At 38.2% G+C, this 21,242-nt stretch overlaps 1 protein-coding gene across 1 annotated transcript in view; it reads right to left on the reverse strand.

Annotated features, from left to right (window-relative positions):
* PGAP1 (post-GPI attachment to proteins inositol deacylase 1) overlaps window positions 1-7,037 on the reverse strand; it is a 68,428-nt gene extending 61,391 nt beyond the window's left edge. Inside the window, exons 1-2 of the mRNA XM_026492273.4 lie at window positions 6,766-7,037; window positions 293-446 (exon numbers count right to left, since the gene is read on the reverse strand). Coding sequence (XP_026348058.2) covers window positions 293-446; window positions 6,766-6,912 — 301 coding nt within the window. The 5' untranslated portion in view covers window positions 6,913-7,037. The remainder of the gene's footprint in view (window positions 1-292; window positions 447-6,765) is intronic.
* Window positions 7,038-21,242: the final 14,205 nt, after the last annotated feature.

Here is a 21,242-nt window from a genome sequence, read left to right on the forward strand (position 1 = left end):
ATTCTAGATTATGTTTTCTACACATTCCATTTCCAACATAAATCTTTCTTCTGCTGATTCCTGAGTCCCTGTATCATTTATCCTACCTACACTATCCTGTTCTTTTTCTCCGTCTTCCTCTTTTCTAAGTGGTCTTCAATTATTCTTTGTACTCACATTGTTTTTCCTCTCAGACAAAAATGTCACATATTTGTGTCTTCTAGTATGCCTAGCACAGTATTTAACAGAGTATGTATCTGATAAATTCTTTGATTGAATTTTATAGCTTTCAAAACTTACTTCCAAGACTTACCTTGCTTATAACTTCCAGCATTCCCAGGAAGAAAGAGAACTGGGATACCAGTCAAAGGGAGAATTTTGTGTTCTTCAGCATAGGAGCCTTCTCCATAAAGATATAATTCATATGCAGGATAGCGTTTTGCCAGTTTCTTTGGAAGTTCTATTTTCTGCAGGAAAAAAAAAAAGGCAATTTCACTTTAATCAGTTGTAGTAATACAATTCAGTCCACTGTGCCCAATTCTGAATTACACACATTTGAAACAATATAAAAATATTACTGATGATAAAACTGCACTTAATGCCCAAAATAAGTTTTACTTTTAGTTTATTCATATGTAGAATTCATCTTGAATTGTGTGAGTTTTGAACCACGCAGTCTTCAGGAATGCATAAAATGGAACTACCTCAAATTCTAATGAATACAAATTACTCAAAATAGCCACTGACAAAAGAAAAACACTGGGGTATGTATGTCAGCAAATTACTTGTTAATATAATTGGAAATGTACTTAATATAGTATCAGTATCAATTATACTTAGAAATGATAAAGGCTTTCCATTATCAAATCAATTCTTTTTTGCTATTTTAAACTGTTTTGTAATGCCTCTCCTTTACTTAGGCCCAACTATATAGTCCAGTTGTTACATCATTCAAAGGAAAGTAAGCTTGTTTAATAATGCAGCTTTCTGACCTCTCAATATGCTTTGACCTTCAATGAGCTTCACAAGTTAATCTCAACCTTACAGTCATGTCTTGGGTCAAGACATGTACACTCTCCTCGCCGTAAACATTCCAATAAGTTAGCATCTGTTTTGGTTTCACGGACCAGGTGTATGGTTTGTCAGCAAGCCTCAGACTACTCTACAATTCATATTATTTTATAACAAATGAGCCAGTAATTCATATACACTTTTTTTCAACAAAATACAAATTAGGTCTTAATGTCATCCCCAAAAGGTAGGCATCTATAAAAGTTGTGGTATAAGGCCTTCTTCTGCTCCTTTTTAAACTATAAAAATCATTAAAAATGAAGCCAGTTACATTGAACAGATTTTATTTACATAGACATAAAAAGATTTAATGATCTAGCAGCGCTGTACATGGGCTTGATAAAAATTTTAAATACTGAATGAATTTTAAAGCCTATAAATGGTAATAACACTGAAAAACCTCACTGCTCTAAAAAGCAGAATTCTGATCATTCATGCATATTCCTGAATATTCTTTTAAAAATATTACCATAAACAATCTGTGTTAATAACAACTGAAAACATCTTTAGAGGCTGTGAGCTTATTGTTTAATACATTAGCAATTTTGGGGCGCCTGGGTGGTGCAGTCATTAAGCGTCTGCCTTCGGCTCAGGGCGTGATCCCGGGGTTCTGGGATCGAGCCCCACATCAGGCTTCTCCACTAGGAGCCTGCTTCTTCCTCTCCCACTCCCCCTGCTTGTGTTCCTTCTCTCGCTGGCTGTCTCTGTCAAATAAATAAATAAAATCTTTAAAAATATATATATATATATTAGCAATTTTATCTCCTCAAATATTCAAAATGCAGAAATATCAATCCCGCGATTTGTTATATATATGTATCACATATATGGACTTCAACTCAAATTTGTCCCAATATTGACTATGCACAATATATAATCAAAAATGAAAATTATGCAATATTTTAAGTACACATTAAGCAAAAAGAAAACATGCGAGAACGGGTAAACCATTACTCTTAATTCCTCCCAATTTAGTACACCTTTGGATATGACAGTACATGAGTATTAGATCATTCTTTTCAGTACATCAGCTAAACAAAGTTTTGAACTAGTTGAAAATTAACTCAGAAGACTAGGAAACTATTAGCAAATGGCAAAACTGCATCCCAGAATACAAGTTGGGAGTGGCAGGAAGAAACAGGAGGGTTTTGACCAGATTGAAGATAGAAAAAGTATAGGTGTATGAGAAGGATGATGAAGAAAAAGAACAGGGTCAAGGGATTTAAAAAGAAAACTTTTATAGCAACAAGATTCCCATATATTTTAAATTATCTATATAGATTATTTTAAATGAGCACCTCTCCCCAATATAGACCTTTAATCAAAATCAATTACCTTTATACTTAAATAATATCTCCAGTCCTGCCCCTGCTGCTCATCCTCTCTTGATTCTGCCTTAGTACAGGTCCTTCTAATCTCTAACCCACAGCCCTTTCAAAAGACAAAAATTCTAACAAGTTCCCAAGTGCTAGAAAAATACTGATTCAAGAAACTAATGTCTTTATTTTATGATATATATCTTCTACTTGTGATTTAAAACTGGAAAATTAAAATGTGAGCTCCATAATTAGTAAAAAAGAAGAAAAAATATTTTTATCAAAATGAATACAGTTTTAAAGATCTTACAAAGAGCTTCAGCCCTTTGGCCATCCCACCCCTAAGGACTTCAGCTTAATAAAAAGACCTAGGGAAAGGTGAATCTTTCAGACTGGTCTTTCTTCCCTGCTCCAATCCATAGTCCATACTGCTGTCAAGAAATACCTTGTGGGGCACCTGGGTGGCTCAGTCAGTTAAGCATCTGACTCTGGGCAGGATCTCAGGGTCAGGAGAGCCCGAGTCCTGAGTCGGCCTCCAGGCTGGGTGTGGACCCTGCTTAAGCAAGATTCTCTCTCTCCCGACTATGGACTCTGAGAAACAAACTGAGGGCTTCAGAGGGGAGGGGGGTGGGGGAACGGGATAGCCTGGTGATGGGTAGTAAGGAGGGCACGTATTGCATGGTGCGCTGGGTGTTATACGCAACTAATGAATCATCGAACTTTACATCAAAAACCAGGGGTGTACTGTATGGTGACTAACATAATATAATAAAAAAATATATTTAAAAAAAAAAGATTCTCTCTCTCCCTTTCCCTCTTGTCCCTCCACCCCACCCTACCCCACACCACCCCTAAAATAAAATAAGTTAAAATATAAAACAAGAAACACCATGTTAAAACATACACCTCCTGTGTTTCCTGATTACATTTATAGATGATAAAGGCCTGAAAGAGATCCTCTAAAACCTGTCTCTAATTATTCTTACCGTTCTTATAACTTATACATGCCATGTTTTAAATTTTTTAATATGCTTCAAAATTCAGGACTCGAAGGATATACAATGAAAAGGCTCTCTCCTACCCCTCATCCTTTAGCCATCTAATTCCCTACCCAGAAGGCAACCAATATTAGCAGTTTATATACTATCCATACTGCTTATACAATGTGTCCTGGTGCCTTTCCCACCTTCACAAATGCTATTCTTTATTTCTGCAGTTTTCTTGTTTCTGCACTTCATGAACTATATATATACCCTCTAATTAGCCACAACTTGTCTACAACCTTTGACTAGTGAAGATGAACTTGAATGCTCTCTTCTGTGAAGAGCCTCATTTGCAGTCTTATAGTGAAATTATCATTTAGCACATTATATTTTAACTGTCCATTACATTCCTGTCTCCCCCATTGTATTATAAAGGCATAAAAATTATAAAGACATAAAGGCACAAGGTCTGATTCATCTCTAATTCCCTCTCACCCATACCCAGTATCTAGAATATACCTGACAGAGTTATTCAATATATTATTTGCTAAGCAAACCTCACACATAATAACAAAAGTATGATTCGTATTTTCCAATACCAACATTTTCTTTCAGACAACTGTTATGTCACATATCTGAGGACAGCCAAATAAATTACTGTATGGGAGAAAACAACACAGTTCTTCTCCAATTATACAATTTGCCTAAAACAGTTGCTACCAAATAAAAGCTCTGTCTTGCTATCATAATAAAGCAAGAAGCTTTAAAGGATAATGTGTATTTTGCCTGGTAGGTTTGTGAGATGTTCACTTAACTCTGAATAAGCAAATTTTGGAAAACCAAACGTAGAAATTGAATACTCAATTTTTTCGTATTTTTTTAAGATTTATTTATTTGAGAGAGAAAGAAAGAGAGAGAACTCCCTGCTGAGCAGGAAGCCCAATGCAGGGGCTCTGATCCCAGGACCCGGGGATCACAACCTGAGGCGGAGGCAGACGCTTAACAGACTGAGCCACTCAAGGTGCCCCTGCTCAATTTTAAATTCAACACTTCATTTTTACAAATACGTTCAAATTCCTGTTCCACTTTTAATTTTTAAAATGGAGAATAAAGTTGAATGTGTTTCAACTACCTTTCATTTCCTCTAAAATTCGGCTAAAGAATATGAAAATTAGCAGTAAAAAAGAAAAATATGTCAAGAAGGAGAAAACCCAACGACTATGTCATCTCAAATGCTGGACATCAATCTGTGAACAATTAGAAAGCTTACTATAAAATATAACTAAAAATAAACAATAAATATAAAATACATTTAGAATATATATTCACTAAAAACCACTAGTTCTTAATTACCTCAGTTACCCAGAAATCTCACTATATTTTAAAATGACTCATTTCTATAGACAGGTTTTAACTGTATTTCTAAAATAACACGACCTGATGTGCAGAATAAAAGGTCTAAGCATCAAATATAAATTCTGTAGTGAATTAACACATCTTTTTACATCATAAAATAAAAATCTACTGAAAATGTGTATCAGAAACTCTGGGCACTGTAATTATTACTGTACTGACAAATTATTAACAGTAACGGAAGTATAAAACCTCAAAAAGAGAATCAAAGTCAAAATAAGTACAGACTACTTGACAAAAAAAAAAAAAAGCCAAATAGCTCTTTTGCACTAGCTAATTTTGTCCTTCCAGTTAACTTTATGAGGCAAGAAATAGATCTGTGAGTCCCTATGCTTTGTTTTCAACACTAAGCAATTCCCACAACTGCAGATATTAAAATAGCTTCAAAAACTGTGGACAATCTCAAAGTAAATGGCTATTAGTTCTGTATTGTTCCAGATAATTTCGTTTTAATCAAACTCTTCATGCAATACAAAACTAAAGTGACCTACTTGAACCTATTGAGAGTTTCCCAATTATTAAACCACAGAAAAATTAAAGATTATAAGGGCTCTGTTTTCAGTTAAAAAAAAAAAACTAAACTAAAAGCCCATATACTTAACTATGCATAGCTTCTGATAAACATAAACCAGCATATGTGCTTAGAAAGGGAGACAACAGTAACATGTTAAAATCTTCTCCTTCAATAGCATTTGATATCAAGTTCCACTCCCTCATAAGCACTGATGCAGAACCAAGATAAGGATCTCAAAACAAATGAAATCTTAACTAGAATTTTGCCCACGGGGAAAAGATGTTCTTCAGCAATCTAAACCTTAGGTACCTTAGGTAGTTTTAGAATCTAAATAATAGCATTGATAAAGTAATATGCTCCTCCATAATGACCTGTATACAGCGACAATCACGACCTGCATTCTTCACCTTAAAAAAAAAAAATCTGCTACGGTTTTTAAAGTATACTTAAAATGCGTTTAATCATACAGTATATATACTTTTTATGGTAGGGAGTTACCATTATAACAAGTATTCTATAACTAGGAGATGTGTTTAGAAATAAAAGAATCATTCTGGAGAAATTTCTTTGGACAGTTGTGTAATTTATCACTACAGCTGGTCATGAATGAAATTCTAGATTCTACTGTGCTGACCTGATAAAGCAATTGTGATTGAAAATACTCAAAATGGAACTGAGAGGTGGGGGCAGCGCGCGACTGCGCGAGCCACGAAGGCCGGGTCTCTCTCAAATTGCAAACACAGTGAGAAAACAAAAACACTATGAAACAGATTTTGTATGCAACTGGTAAGAGACGACATGAATAAACACAGGCATGTATGCACACGCATGGACCAACAACCTACAAAACCGGAGGCTCCGCAAACTTTACAGGAAGGAAACTCAATAGTTTTCCATTTAATTACTTATCAGGTTAGCCTTTTACACAAGAGTAAAATCCTAGAGTCGCAAAGGCTGTCTTGGGATCCAGCCAACACATACTCTGCAGAAGCCAGTCCCCTTCTAGAAAGGCGAAAGCTGACGTACAAATCACTGCGCGGGTGGTGAGAATTTAGGCGCGCGGAAAGCAAAGAAGGTTCCAGGGGCACCTGTTAAGGCAGGAACGCAAGGAAAATGGGGTTTGGGTTTAGGGAGAGGGTCTGAGGTTGCGTCTCTAAGAATGGAGGGTGAGGGTGGGCCCGGGCAGTCAAAAGAATCTGTACCCGGGATTTGGGACCGGGAAGGGGCGGAGGGTCAGGGGAGCAACTACGAGGGGGGCCGGGAGGATGCTTCAGGTAATCATCTACCTGACACCCCAATGCTGAGAGGACACAACGGGTAAGTGAGGGAAGCAAGGGGGGGGGGCTGTCTGCAGAGTCTTCCAGGGCGAAAAAAACAGAGAGACAAGGTTGGCATACGGGGACCAGAGAGGCGCGGGAGCCAAAGCAGGAGAAACCCGGCGGGAGGGGCCCGAATCCCGGAGCGCCCAGGTGAGACAGCCGAACCTCACCTGATACTCTGGGTACTCAAACATATAGCTCATACTGCACTTGTTCTCCTCGAAGCCGAAGAAGACGTCCCACAGCCCCAGGGTCGCCATGAAAACCATAAGGGCATAAAACGCCAGGTTCCAGAGACTGACCGACTGAAGAAACATGGTGCCGCCGTCGGCGCGCGGCCCCAAGTCCTGACTGAACGAGCCGAAGAACGCCTAGCGCCCAGCGCAGAAGCGAAGCCAGAGCAGCGCGCGCCTGCGCAGACGCCCACCCTGCCCGCGCGCCCGCCGCGCAGTGCGCCTGCGTGCAGTCGGCTTGCTGCGCCTCCCGCCCGGCGTCTCGTTGAGAGAGGAGGCGGTGTTTGCAGCGGGAGCGCGAGTCTTAGGGAAAAGAGAAGGGGAGAAAGCGAGGTGGGCTGCGCGAGAGACATAGGGGAGAAAAGGGAGGGGGCGAGGAAAAGGAAAAGGAGGAAGGGGGAGGGAAAGTCAATGAAAGGCAGGCGGAGGGAAAGAAGAGGGCGCGGGAGCCTTGGAAGCGAGGAGAGGGAAGGGCGGGGGGAGGGTGGGCGTGTGATGGGTTAACCTGGAGAGGGAGAGGCGATTACTGGTGGGGAGCTGACCCGGCGCGGGAGGGAGGCCGTCAGCGCTTGGGGCCATCAGCTGTCACGTCGCAAACATCTCTCCCTGCGCAGTTTAAAAACCCTTCCCGTTCATTTTTGAAACGCCTCAGGCCTCTGCAATTTCGGTTCTCCCAGCAGTAATAAAGCACATCCACAGCCCTCTGGACCAGTTTGAGGAGGGAACAAATGGGGTTTTCCGCCCTCTTTGACCGCAGAAGTTGGCCCAGTAGGTATCAGCGCTTAAAAGCACCGGCACATAAAAAATCACTAGGAGGTCGACAACAGTCAGTTCTTCGTCTAGGATGAAAGCCTGAATAACAAAAAACATTGCTAGTCTTTACAAAACTATATTAAAATTTCCATTAACACTAAGGCTTCCAACAGTTATCTCGGTGACCAGATTGACGCTGTCCTGTCTTGCTCTCCAGACTACCTCTTCGGAAACTGGTTCCACATTAATGTGAGGACGCAATTTCGCTCGAGCTTCCACTCAGACTGTCAAGTGACTTAATACATTTAAAAGAATTTCGGTTTGGTATTGCACAAGGAGAGGAGAAAATAGCGACTTCAAAACACGAATGTTATGAGAAGAAAGTGTATCACTTTAAAGCTGACCCAAGAACAGATGGGGTGTGTGTTTGTGTGTAGCTAATTGCAAATTTTTCCTTAGAATTTCCGCCCTGACTAAATTTCATTTCACTTCATTTCAGTTTTACTGATTTTCATGTATTTTTTTCTGTGTAGAGGAGGTTTGGCTATGATAATATGAAAGAATTTTAAAACTGAAAGGAAGCTTATGGTTTCTTGTGCAATCCCATGATATCCAGATATAAGAGCACCTGGGGTGTGGAGTGGAATTAGGGACGACTTAGTGTACAGGATGACAAATCATTTGGAAAAGGATTTAAGTTATACATAAAAAGTAATAAATTCATTGAGTCTGCGAACTCAGTGTCTGCCCCTTGCTTCTCCTAGCATATCATGACCAGTACACATAAACCAAGGGTGAATCTATACTCTCTATCCCAGTGCTTCTTAAATTTAATGTGATAATCACTTTAAGATTCTCTTAAGAAGCAGATTCTGATTCAGTATTTCTGGAGTGGGGCTTCAGATTCTACATTTCTAACAAGCTCCTAGGTGATGCCAGTGATGTTGTTCAGTAGACTATACTGCTGCATGGAGAAAACCCTGAACTTGAAGATGACAGAACTTACTCTTCTGGTGGCCTTCATGAGTTGTGGCAACCTCAGAAAGGAGTGGGACAGAGTCAATGGACTTTTTATGTTTGTAATCTTCCTATTTCTACTTTTTTACTTTTTTTTTTTTTTTTTTACCTATCCATCATTTTCCCCCTCCTGGCTTCACTTCCTTTCATATCTAACCTAACCCCAGTGAACATTACTTAACCACCCTCTGCCAGTGCTGTCAATGTCCTGAACTCTTGTCTTTCCATCCTAGTCTGTTTACAGACTATCAACCACGGATCAATATAATCTGTCTCTGAGCTCTGACACCAGTATATCTGAGCACTGCTGGAGAAAATGACACAATCATTTGAATTACTGTTCAAAAATACTTTTATATGTTTCTGGCCAACTTCCTCTCCTATTCTTCAAACCGCTACTTTTTAAGCTCCTTTCACCATCTCTTTTAGTAAATTATTAGTACATAATTTTAGCTTCATGTTCATAAAGATCATTTTGATTTTCAGATGAACATTCCTTCAACTCTGCATTCTCAAGTTCATTATCTTCATCCGGTTCAGTTAATACATCTAAAACGCTTGGAACAGGGACGCCTGGGTGGCTCAATTGGTTAAGCATCTGCCTTTGGCTCAGGTCATGATCCCAGGGTGCTGGGATCGAGCCCTGCATCAGGCTTCCTGTTCAGCAGGAAATCTGCTTCTCCCTCTCCGTCTGTCCCTTCCCCTACTCTCTCTCGCTCTCTTTCAAATAAATAAGTAAATAAAATCTTCAATAAAATAAAATATACATAAAATGCTTGGAATAATACCTGGCACTAAGCAAGAATTATTATGGTACTTTGCTGTCCTTAGAAGATATCAAAAGCAAATCCCTTTAGTTGTGTTTTAGTTCCCATCCCCTGCTCCTTTCTCTTCAGGAAATTAGTTCTATCAAGTTAAAATCTCTGTCAGTCTTTCCCAATCTATCCTCCCTTCCCCAAAGCATATAAATATGCTTACATCTCATTAATTTCAAAAAAGAAAATCCTCCCTGCAACTATCACCTGTTGCTCTTGCCTTCTTATTTCAGTCACAGTTCCTACTTATCTCCAATTCCTCACCTCGCATCCATGCCTCAACACACCATAATTTTTGTCTCCCTCACCATTATTCCAAGGCAACTGCTTTTGCAAAGGTAACCACTGACCTAATTACTAAATCCAAATGACGTTTTTCAGCCATACTTGATCTTTCTGTTATTTACTTAAAACATTGTTCTCTGTTGTCTTAACACTATTTTCCACTGGGTTTTCTCCAACTCCTCTGGCCTCTCAGTCTTTATTCTGTGTGATCTAGTTCGCCCAATTCATGGTCTTAAATGTTTATTTATCCTATACACTGAGAAGTGTCTTATTTCAATTATTACGTTTCTTATGTCTAAAGTTTCTATTTTTTTAATTCAAATTAATCGGTCCTTTTCCTGGAGTTCATTTGTATTTTAAAAATCTCTTTAAACATATTTTAAACATCCTCATTCTAAAGACCATTTATGTGTCATCTAAAATCCCTCATTGTTATTTCTCCCATATTTAGTATATGCTGTCTCTCACGTCAGATTTCCTCAACTGCTTTGTAATTTTGGTTTGTAAACTCATCCTTCGCCTGAATTATATACTTTAGTGTCCTGTGCCTCTCCTAGGTTGTAGAGACATTTCTGAGGCTGGGCCCGCTTACATTAATTCTTGGCTTTTTTTTTTTTTTTTTCAGTTTCTGCATAATGAAAGCAGCATGAATAATTAGAATCACCCCCACAAATTATGTGGTCTGGGATGCTGTTTTTTTATAATTATTATTTTTAATCCTATTCAGTGATCACTATGAGCTACATACTGTTCTAGATCTCTTGCTATAGGATTTAAAGATTTTCATTTCTTTCTATAGGGTTCAATAATGTAGTAAAATATCTAGAATTTCTGTGTGTTTAGAATGAAGGCAGATAAAGGGTGTGGGTGACAAGTTTCTTTTAAATTAGTTTTTTGGGTAATTTTACCTAGCATTCCTTGTACAAATTTTAAATCATAAAGGAAAAGCCACTTCAAGAACGTTATTTCACTTGAGTAGTGAGGAGAAAAAGCAGATTAAAGTATTTTAAGAAAAAAATTAGAAGAAAATGGAGACTGTAAATACAGGCAATTCTCCCTGCCTTTTCTTATATATATGAAAGTAGTTTAAGTAGTATGTTCACTAAAATTTTTTTAGGCTAGAAAGACACCAAAATATATATATATTTTTAAAAGATTTTATTTATTTATTCGACAGAGATAGAGACAGCCAGCGAGAGAAGGAACACAAGCAGGGGGAGTGTGAGAGGAAGAAGCAGGCTCATAGCAGAAGAGCCTGATGTGGGGCTCGATCCCATAATGCCAGGATCACGCCCTGAGCCGAAGGCAGATGCTTAACCACTGTGCCACCCAGGCGCCCCCCAAAATATATTTTTAAGTGGATAAATAAGAGCTGGTAAAGAATGATCTTAGGGTGCCTGGGTGGCTCATCCAGCTCTTGATTTTGGCTCAAGTTATGATCTCAGGTTTGTGAGATCAAGCCCCACGTTGGACTCCACAATGGGAATTGCTTAATACTTGCTCTCTCCCTCTGCCCTTTTCCCTCTCTGAAAAAAAAAGAATAATCTTAAATGAAGAGGAGAAGGAGGAGAAATATACCTTGAGAAGAAGAAAATATGAAGAAACATGAGAAGAAAGAAAATATTGAGATGGAGAGGGTTAAGATGAGGAAACTCTCACTGGATGATCTTAATCACACAGGTTATGTAAGAACAAAACCCATTGGATTGAAATAGGGGATTGGAGCGAGGTGATGCTTAAGGAGAGTGGAAATACTTGGGAATTACTGTTTTAAGAAATGAACGTGGCAGGGGGGCCTGGGTAGCCCAGTCAGTTCTTGGTTTCAGCTCAGGTCATTGTCATGGGACCGGGCTCTGTGTGTTATCTCCTTGTCCCTGTCCCTCTGCTCCTCCCCCTCCTCTCTCTCTAACGTAAATAAATTTTAAAAATCTTAAAAAAAAAAAAAAAAGAACTGAACTTGGCAGTCAGCAAGAGGTGATCAATAGTGAGGACCTAGTGTTTCAAACTCTTGCTCTTCCAATTTTTCTGGTCTTCTCAGCTAACATAGATCTCTTGCTTTCCTGTATCTCTCTCATCAAGGGAAAAATACAAATAGATATTATATAGTGATTAGACATTAAATTGACTATTATGTGCCAAGCTCTACAACAGAGATTAGGAAACAGAGTTAAATGAGACCACCAAATCTGATTTTTAAGAGATAAATCAGTCACTAATACCAAGGAGTCTAAAAGTAAGTACATAATATAATTGTACTATAGTATGGTAAGTGTTACAGGGATATGAACATGGAGTATTGGAGGGCAAAGAGGAAATATTTAACTGTTTAGGGAGAAAGGGATCTCAGACAAAAATGATTTATATACATAATATTAGTGATTGAGTTAATAGATGACTAGATGCTGTGATTAGAAGAATTAAGAAGGTGGGATACCCACAATTCAAAGTAATAAGGTCATTCTGATAAAGTCTACTTCTGACACTTTCTGAAAAGCATATAGCTTCATAGTTCACTCAGAACTTAAATGTGGTTGTTGAGGTCACATTTGTTTGCTATTTCATTTGGTTATATGTTCATATAGTATTTTTATTTCTTATAGTGGGTTTTTAAACAATAGATGAGTTGCTAAGAATTGTGTAAAATTAAAATACTTGCAAAATGAAACCTCAATGAACTTTATTATTAATGGAGCACTAAAGAACACTGGTAATCAAGAAATCTCAGTTCTAGAACTTCCAGTTCTGCCACCCAGGTATGATTTAGGACAAGTGTCTCCATCTCCTCAGGCTTCAGTTTTTTCATATGTAAAATGAAGATATTTGACAAATGATTTCTGAAAGTTTATGGAATTTTAATTGAATTAAGGCTTTTAAAACGTAATACAAACTTTCATAAAGGAAAAGACCATATTATAATCATTTGATAGTCACCCCTCAACTGAATATTTAGTAAATTCATTAATATATCAGTTTCTCAGAGAGCATTTTAGGTTTATTTAAGTTCCCTTTAGTTTTTGTTTATTTCCTGGAAGCAAAAACTGTTTTCTCAACACATAGTAACCACCCTCATGTTACCTAGCTTTTGTACACAGGAAGACAGAATCATGCTGTCTGGTGTGGGAATCTAGTTGTTTTCTAAAATTAATTTCACTAACTAGTCTCAGCGTATTACTCTAATACTATAGGGTTTTTAAAAATAAGGTCTATTTCCTCCCCCTTTTTCTTAAAACCAAACCAAACCAAAACCCAAATATATAATAATTGGCTCTAAGAAACTGTTTATTCCACTCAACTGGTTTAAAGCTCTTTCTCAAACTAGTTAGTTTTACCTCCTACTACATATAAGGCATTCAATAAATATTTGTTTTTAATTTATTGAAATTAAGTCAGATTCTACAGATTATAGCCATAAAACCTCACCTTCCGTTGGATGTTTCAAAGCTTAAAAAGAAGAAAACATAATGCCAGCAATTCTGTGGCTGCCAGCTCTGTTTCCAAGGAAACAGAGAGTAGATCATCAAAAACAAAATAAGGATTTTCAACCTGATTACCCTTTTTTCACCAGCTCAGTCTCCATCTGCAAAATGAAAGGCAACATAAGCTTGGCCTTGCAATCCAGATTTTCAGTTCTGTTTGTGCTGTCTCTCACTATTAAAACCAGGCAAAAATCTTTTGGGTTATGTTGGTTTTCTTATAGAGAGAATTAAACTTATCCACAAGGATAAAGAATATCTTTTGACTATAAAGTACTATGTACATTTGCTGAATAACCTAGTATGTTTTAACCTTAGAACTGTCAAGTATTTAAATTACTGAATCTCAGATTTAACATTTCTTGGGAATAATAAAAGAAAGTAATGGGAATTTATAAGAAAAGGATAAAGACTTCTAGAATGAAATGTTTTATTTAAAGAAGTAAGGAAAGGGGACAGGATGAAAAAAGAGTAGGAGTCAAGGGGAAAATAATTGGATTACCATTCAAGAGAGCAAATACCATTATAACATTGTTGGTTTGTTCCACAGATTTATATCTACCATGAATAAAATCATTATCCTGATAAAAACAGCTACAGACAACAAAAGCTTGCTTTAGCATTATTATATTACCTAGTGATGCTATGTTTTATAAAAGCAGTATTCCTTTCAAATCAACATGCTGTACACCCTAAACTTACAAAATGTTATGTGTCAATTATATTTCAATAAAGCTGGGGAAAAAGCCAGTATTTCTATATTTTAAAAATGTAGTTAAAGCCAGAGGATTCTCTTCAGGGTGAAGTGCATACTAGTAATTTGCTTTAATGGAAGTACAGTTGAAGATTTAGATGGCATATTAATATGTTCAGATAATGAATACTGAAATTCAGATAAATCTAAATAATGTAATCATTATTTGGGGTCTTCCTTATATCAGTTTCCCGCTTGTATGTCTGTTTTCCCCCAAAGGATTCTAGCTTTTCAAAGGCAAAAGCTGTAAAGGGGTCTTAGTTATTTTTAATATGTAGGTCCTCTATAGGACCTTGTATTGGAGGTATTCAATCAGTGTTCTTAAATAAATGTTATTTCTTTAGTACAGGCATATCTTGTTTTATTATGTTTCACTTTATCTTGCTTCACAGACATTGTATTTTTTGGAAAGTAAAGGTTTTCGGCAGCCCTGCATCGAGCGAGTCTATCAGCACTATTTTTCTAAACATTTGCTCACTTCATGCCTGTGTGTCACATTTCAGCAATTCTTGCAACATTTCAAATATTTTTCATTATTACTATATTTTATAGTGATCTGTGATGAGTAATCTTCGATGTTACTATTGCAATTGTTTTGGGGCACCACAAACTACACCCATATAAGGTGGCAAACTTAATAGATAAATATGCATGTTCTGACTGCTTTATCAACCAGCAATTTCTGTCCCATTCCCTCTCAGGCCTCCTTATTCCCTGAGACACAACAATATTGAAATTAGGCCCACTAATAACACTACAGTGGCCTCTAACTGTTCAAGTGAAAGGAAGAGTCACACGTCATTCACTTTAAATCAAAAGCTAGAAATGATTAAGCTTAGTGAATAAGGCATGTTGAAAGCTGAGGGAGGCCAAAAGCTAAGTTTCATGTGCTGGTTAGCCAAATTGCAAACCCAAAGGAAAAGTTCTTGAAGGAAAATAAAAGTACTACTCCAGTGAACACATGAATGATAAGCAAAATAGACTTATTGCTGATACGGAGAAAGTTTTAGTGGTCTGGATAGAAGATAAAACCAGCCACAACATTCCCTTAAGCCAAAGCCTAATCTAGGACAAGACCCTAATTCTCTTCAATTTTATGAAGGCTGAGAGAGGTGAGGAAGCTGAATAAGAAATTTGAAGCTAGCAGAGATTACTTCACGAGGTTTTAGGGAAGAAGCCATCTCTAGTATCTAAAAGGACAAAGTGAAGCAGCAAGAGCTGATGTAGAAACTGCACAAATTATCCAGAAGATCCAGCTAAAATAATTAATCAAGGTGGCCACACTAAACAACAGATTTTCAATGTAGACAAAACAGCCTTCCACAGGAAGAAGATGCCATCTGCGACTTCCATAACTAGATATTAGCTTCAAAGTTTCAAAGGACAGGCTGACTCTCCTGTTAGGGACTAATGCAGCTGGTGACTTTAAATGGAAGCCAATGCTCATTGGCCATTCTGAAAATCCCAGGGCCTTTAAAAATTATGCTAAATCTACTCTGCCTGTGCTCTATAAATGGAACAACAAAGCCCGAAGACAGCACATCTGTTTACAACATGGTTTACTGAATATTTTAAGCCCACTTTTGAGACCTACCATTCAGAAAAAAAGATTCCTTTCAAAATATTACTGCTCCTTGGCAATGTACTGGTCTCCTAAGAGCTCTGAAAGAGATGTACAATAAGATTAACATTGTTTTCATACCTACTAATACATCTATTCTGGAGCCCATGGGTCAAGGAAATACATTTCGTAAGGCTATAGCTGCCATAGATAGTGATTCCTCTGATGGATCTGGGCAAAATAAATGGAAAACCTTCTGGAAAGGATTCACCATCCTAGATGTCATTAACAACATTCGTGATTCATGGGAAGAGGTCAAAATATCAACATTCACAGGAGTTTGGGAGAAGTTGATTCCAAACCTCATGGATGACCTTAAGGGGTTCAAAACTTAAGGGGGGAAATTACTGCAGATGTGGTGGAAATAGCAAGAGAACAAGAATTAGCAGTGGAGCCTGAAGATGGTACTGATTTGCAATCTCATTAGAAAACTTGAGAAGTGGGTAAAATGCTATCAAATAGCATTGCATACTATAAGGAAATCGTTCATGAGAGGAAGAGTCAATTGATGTGATAAACTTCATTTTTGTCTTATTTTAAGAAACTGCCACTGCCACCCCAACCTTCAGCAACTACCACCCTGATCAGTCAGCAGCCATCAACATCAAGGCAAGGCCTTCCACCAGCAAAAAGATGATGACTTGCTGAAAGTTCAGATGATGCTCAGCATTTTTAACAATATCTTAAAATTAAGGTATGCACATTTTTTAGATATAATGTTATTGTGCACTTAATATACTGCAGTATGTTGTAAACATAACTTTTATATGCACTGGGAAGCCAAAAAATTCATTTGACTTGCTTAATTGCAATATTTGCTTTACTGTGGTGGTTTGGAACTAAACCCTCAATATGTCTTTGAGATATGCCTGTAATATTCTTTACTTTAATTAAAGGTTTTAGCTACCTTTGGATCTTTTACTATGAAATGCAAAACTTGTGATATTTAAACATATTTCCATTGTAAACACTAATAGCCAAGATAGATTATTTATTGTAAAACAACTCTTATATTTGAAAAAGGTTTTGAAAAAGATGTGAGAATAAAATATTAATTCAGAAAATTAGCTAACACAAAAGACTTTCTGTTAAAAGAGAATACCAATACTATGTGCGACAAGTATGTACTTGTCTTGAGAATGGTAAGGCATGGAGGAAAAGACGGTGAGTTTTGGCTAAAGAACACATTCATATATTTAACAAAACATGACACTTATTAAGATCTATGAAAATATTATCAAACGATCTGGAAATAGGTCCTTATTGGGCACCTGGGTGGCTCAGTCAGTTGAGCGCCCCACTCTTGATTTCAGCTCAGGTCATGATCTCAGGGTCCTAAGATCAAGCCCTGTGTGGGGGAGTCTGCTTGAAGATTCTCTCCCTCTGCCCTTCCCCGCACTCAGTCTCTGTCTCTCTCAAATAAATAAATCTAAAAAAAGAAGGAAAGGAAAGGAAAGGAAAGGAAAGGAAAGAAAGAAAGAAAGAAAGAAAGAAAGAAAGAAAGAAAGAAAGAAAGAGGTGCTTATCTACATATTGAGAAGATTGACTAAATGAGGAGTTAACAAACTTTTTGTAAAAGACCAGATAATAAATATTTCAGCCTTGTGAACCATAAGGTCTCTCTTATAACTACTCAACTCTGCTGCTGTAATATGAAAGGCACTATAGAAAATAGGTAAACAAATAAGTGCGGTTGTATTCCAATAAAACATTATTTATGTAAACAGATAGCAGGCCAGATTTGACCTGTTATTCATAGTCTGCTTACCCCTGTACTAGTAGATCCCTTATTCAATATTCCAGACTCAAAATTTTATATATGTGAATGTTAACATTAGCCCACCTGGATTTTCTGATTTTCCAAACTCAGACATTAGTCAAGAAATGTGATTAACATGGGCACCCGGGTAGCTCAGTCGGTTAAGCGTCTGCCTTCGGCTCAGGTCATGATCCCAGGGTTCATTTATAAAGCAGAACCGGAAAGCCAAGCCTGCACAATATTCTACAGTTACCTTTATTATCACATCGGTGCCTCCCCTACAAAATTATTAATGTGTGTCTTCCCTAATCCTGGTGCTAGGCCACCAAAAAAACAAAACAAAACAAAACAAAACAAAAAACCCAAAAAACAAATTATGTTTAAACTTTTTTAATGCTAAAAACAAGGTTAGCAGAGGGTTTCTATTGTATTAGAGGGACAAATGCCTGTTTAAAACACAATCTCAGTAAAAGGGGGATAATGGTAAAAGCAAATTGACATTTCTGAAAAGAATTGTTATGGGCATCTTGTTTTCATTCATTAATTACCTTTTTAATGTTGAATTACTTATGACTTGGTAAAAAGCAGAGTGAGTTTCCAAGGAGTTCCAACTCCAAAATGAACTTTTCTCAACTAACAGCATAATATAAGAAGACCTGTTTCAGTTTTTACCTCTCACTATTTTTATGATTTGGGAAATTATTTAATTTCTTTGAGTCTTGGTTTCCTTATCTCCAAAATCGGAAGAATAATTCTACCCCGGGGATCGCTGGGAAGATTATCAATATCTGTGTAAAGTGTCTGATACGTAATAGGCCCTGAAAAAAAAGTAGCCATTATTACCAAGAGCTTCATAGCACTTGCCCCCTGTTGAAGAGCCTATCCTGGTACCAGAAGGGAAAGAAAAAGGAAAGATGAAAGTTTATTGAACACAAGGACCATCATCTTTGTATCTGTCAAAGAAGCGAACATGATTTATGGCCCCAAATTGTCATTCAGAAATACTGACTTAATGTAGGAAGCTCTTAAGCGGAGAGATTAGTACACTTACAGCCAGCAGAGAGATAGTGGAAGTTTTTGCTTGTTTTTGTTTTTTGTTTTTAGGAACTGAGGAATCCCTCCAAGGGAAGCACATTTCAGTGAAGACAAAGAGTTTCTGTGGACAGTTGATTTGAATCCCTGTCACACTTGCAGTCTGATGCAGCTGTTCAGCATGTTTCTGTTCTTCTGTTCAGTGGCTCTTCCTAAAGCTGTGTGACACTTCCCTCTGCTACCACAAGGCCTACTGCAAACCTCCAGCTGCTGTGATGCTTCTTAGGCCTCTCTTCTAGGCAGTTCATGCTGCTAAAGCACTGTTTCAAAGCCCCCAAGAAATGAAACAGATGGGAAGATTTCAGGGTCACTTGCTGGATGTTGCACAGGCCAATGTCAAGATGGGTACACAGAAAGGTCCCTGGCTCTGTCTCAAAACCCTCAATCTATTGAGTCACACTACAAAGGCTCTAGGAACTCCCTCTCCATTGAGAGGTTCTGCGTGACAATACACAGTTGGTTCTTTGAGAGAGACAGAACCAGTAGAGTCTGTCTGAGAGGAGTTAGCCTGATTTTCAACCTATTATTTCTTTTCCTATGTCTTGTAGGGGGGTCACATGCCATGGGTATGTGCTGGTGCCCATGTCTGTTCAGTCTAACACAACAGCTCCTACCGTAGTGCTCCCGACTTGCCCTGATGCCTAGCGGGATGGAGGATGATGGATCTTCCTTCTTTCTCATAACTGGTGAGCAATCAGTGAAAAGAATCCAAAATGTAGTCACTAGATTGAAGTCAGAAACTGAAGAGGCGGGGCTCCTGGGTGGTTCAGTCGTTAAGCGTCTGCCTTTGGCTCAGGGCGTGATCCCAGAGTCCTGGGATCCAGCCCCGCATCAGGCTCCCTGCTCCGCTGGGAGCCTGCTTCTTCCTCTCCCACTCCTCCTGCTTGTGTTCCCTCTCTCGCTGGCTGTCTTTCTCTCTCTGTCAAATAAATAAATAAAATCTTAAAAAAAAAAAATGAGGAGGCGACAAGTTGCCAGAGTTTAGTCAATGAAAGCAGAATGAGGAGCAGAATAAAATCAGGAACTAAGACAACAACAGAGACTCTACGTCTGGGCAAAAGAAAAAGAGAGAACAAGAGTCTAAGGAACAAAATGAAGATGATTTCTAGTGAGTGCTGGCAGAGAGACAAGAACAAGGAAACTGAAAATACACTTGTAGTTAGGTCTGATAATAGAGCATTCCACTTATTAGTGTTGAATATTACTCAGCCTGAAAAAGGAAGGAAATTCTGACATGTGCTACAGCATAGATGAAACTTGAGGACATTAAGTGAAATAACCCAGTCACAAAAAGATATATACTACATGATTCCATTTACATGAGGTACCTAGAGTAGTCAAATTTGTAGAGACAGAAAATAGAATGGTGGGTGCCAGGGGCTGGAGGAAAGAGTAGGGAATTATTTTTTTAATGAGTACTAAGTTTCTGTTTTGCAGAAGGAAGCGTTCTGGAGATGAATGGTGGTGATGGTTGCACAACAATATGAATGTACTTAGTGCCACTGAACTGTGCACTAAAAAATGGTTAAAATGGTAAATTTTATGTTATATGTGTTTTACCACAATTTTAAAAAAGCGGATGTTTGCCCTGGGGACTGTCACTTTTCATGGCACAAGTCCTCTTCCCAAAACATTTTAATTTAGTGAGAAATCCAATGATTCTTCTCAGGAAAAAGAAGGTATACAAAAGTATTTTTATGAACTGCTTACAAGTAGAAGTGTCTTCCTTCTGACACCACTGAGAAGCCAGTACTCTTTTTTTTTTTTTAAGATTTTATTTATTTATTCGACAGAGATAGAGACAGCCAGCGAGAGAGGGAACACAAGCAGGGGGAGTGGGAGAGGAAGAAGCAGGCTCATAGTGGAAGAGCCTGATGTGGGGCTCGATCCCATAACGCCGGGATCACACCCCGAGCCGAAGGCAGACACTTAACTGCTGTGCCACCCAGGCGCCCCAAGAAACCAGTACTCTTGTGCCGAAATTATAGTTTCCTGGAGAGTAATTAATAGTCAGTCCCGCTATGAGAGGAAAAGGTGGTAGGTTGGGATAGTGTGTCATGCAAAGCACAGTGTACTCAGGAAAAATCTGGAAAGAAAAATGACAAAAGGGGGAAATGGAGATAACAGGAGTGAAAAGTAGAAAGCAACATAACATTGGAGGAAAAAGAAGAAAATGTAGCAATAGCTCTCTGCTAAAGTGAACCCCCAGCAAAGCATTAGCAAGGAGGACTATGAAACAATAATCTGTCAGCTGAAGAGCTCAGTGGAGAAGACACTGTGGAACAAAACAGGATTAGAAAGAAAAACTGAAACACAGCCACCCTAGACCTGTGAGTTTATGTAATCCGTGGTAGGAGAAAGGAAGTCTAACCAACATACAGATACTCTCTCTAGAATAGTGCTTCAACTTGTGTGCATCAGAATGTTTCGTAGGCCATTTGTGTGTGTGTATGTGTGTGTGTGGAAATTTTTTTTTAAGATTTATTTATTTAGGGGTGCCTGGGTGGCTCAGTTGTTACGTGTCTGCCTTCAGCTCAGGGCATGATCCCGGTGTTCTGGGATCGAGCCCCACATCAGGCTCCTCTGCTGGGAGCCTGCTTCTTCCTCTCCCACTCCCCCTGCTTGTGTTCCCTCTCTCGCTGGCTGTCTCTCTGTCAAATAAATAAATGAAATCTTAAAAAAAAAAAGATTTATTTATTTATTTGAGGGAGAGATAGAATTCACAGGAGGAAGGGGCAGAGGGAGAAAGAATCTTTTTTTTTTTTTTTTAAGATTTTATCTATTTATTCGACAGAGAGACAGCCAGGGAGAGAGCAAACACAAGCAAGGGGAGTGGGAGAGAAAG

This window comes from Ursus arctos, unplaced genomic scaffold (assembly GCF_023065955.2).
Source record: "Ursus arctos isolate Adak ecotype North America unplaced genomic scaffold, UrsArc2.0 scaffold_1, whole genome shotgun sequence".
In the NCBI taxonomy this organism is placed as follows: domain Eukaryota; kingdom Metazoa; phylum Chordata; class Mammalia; order Carnivora; family Ursidae; genus Ursus; species Ursus arctos.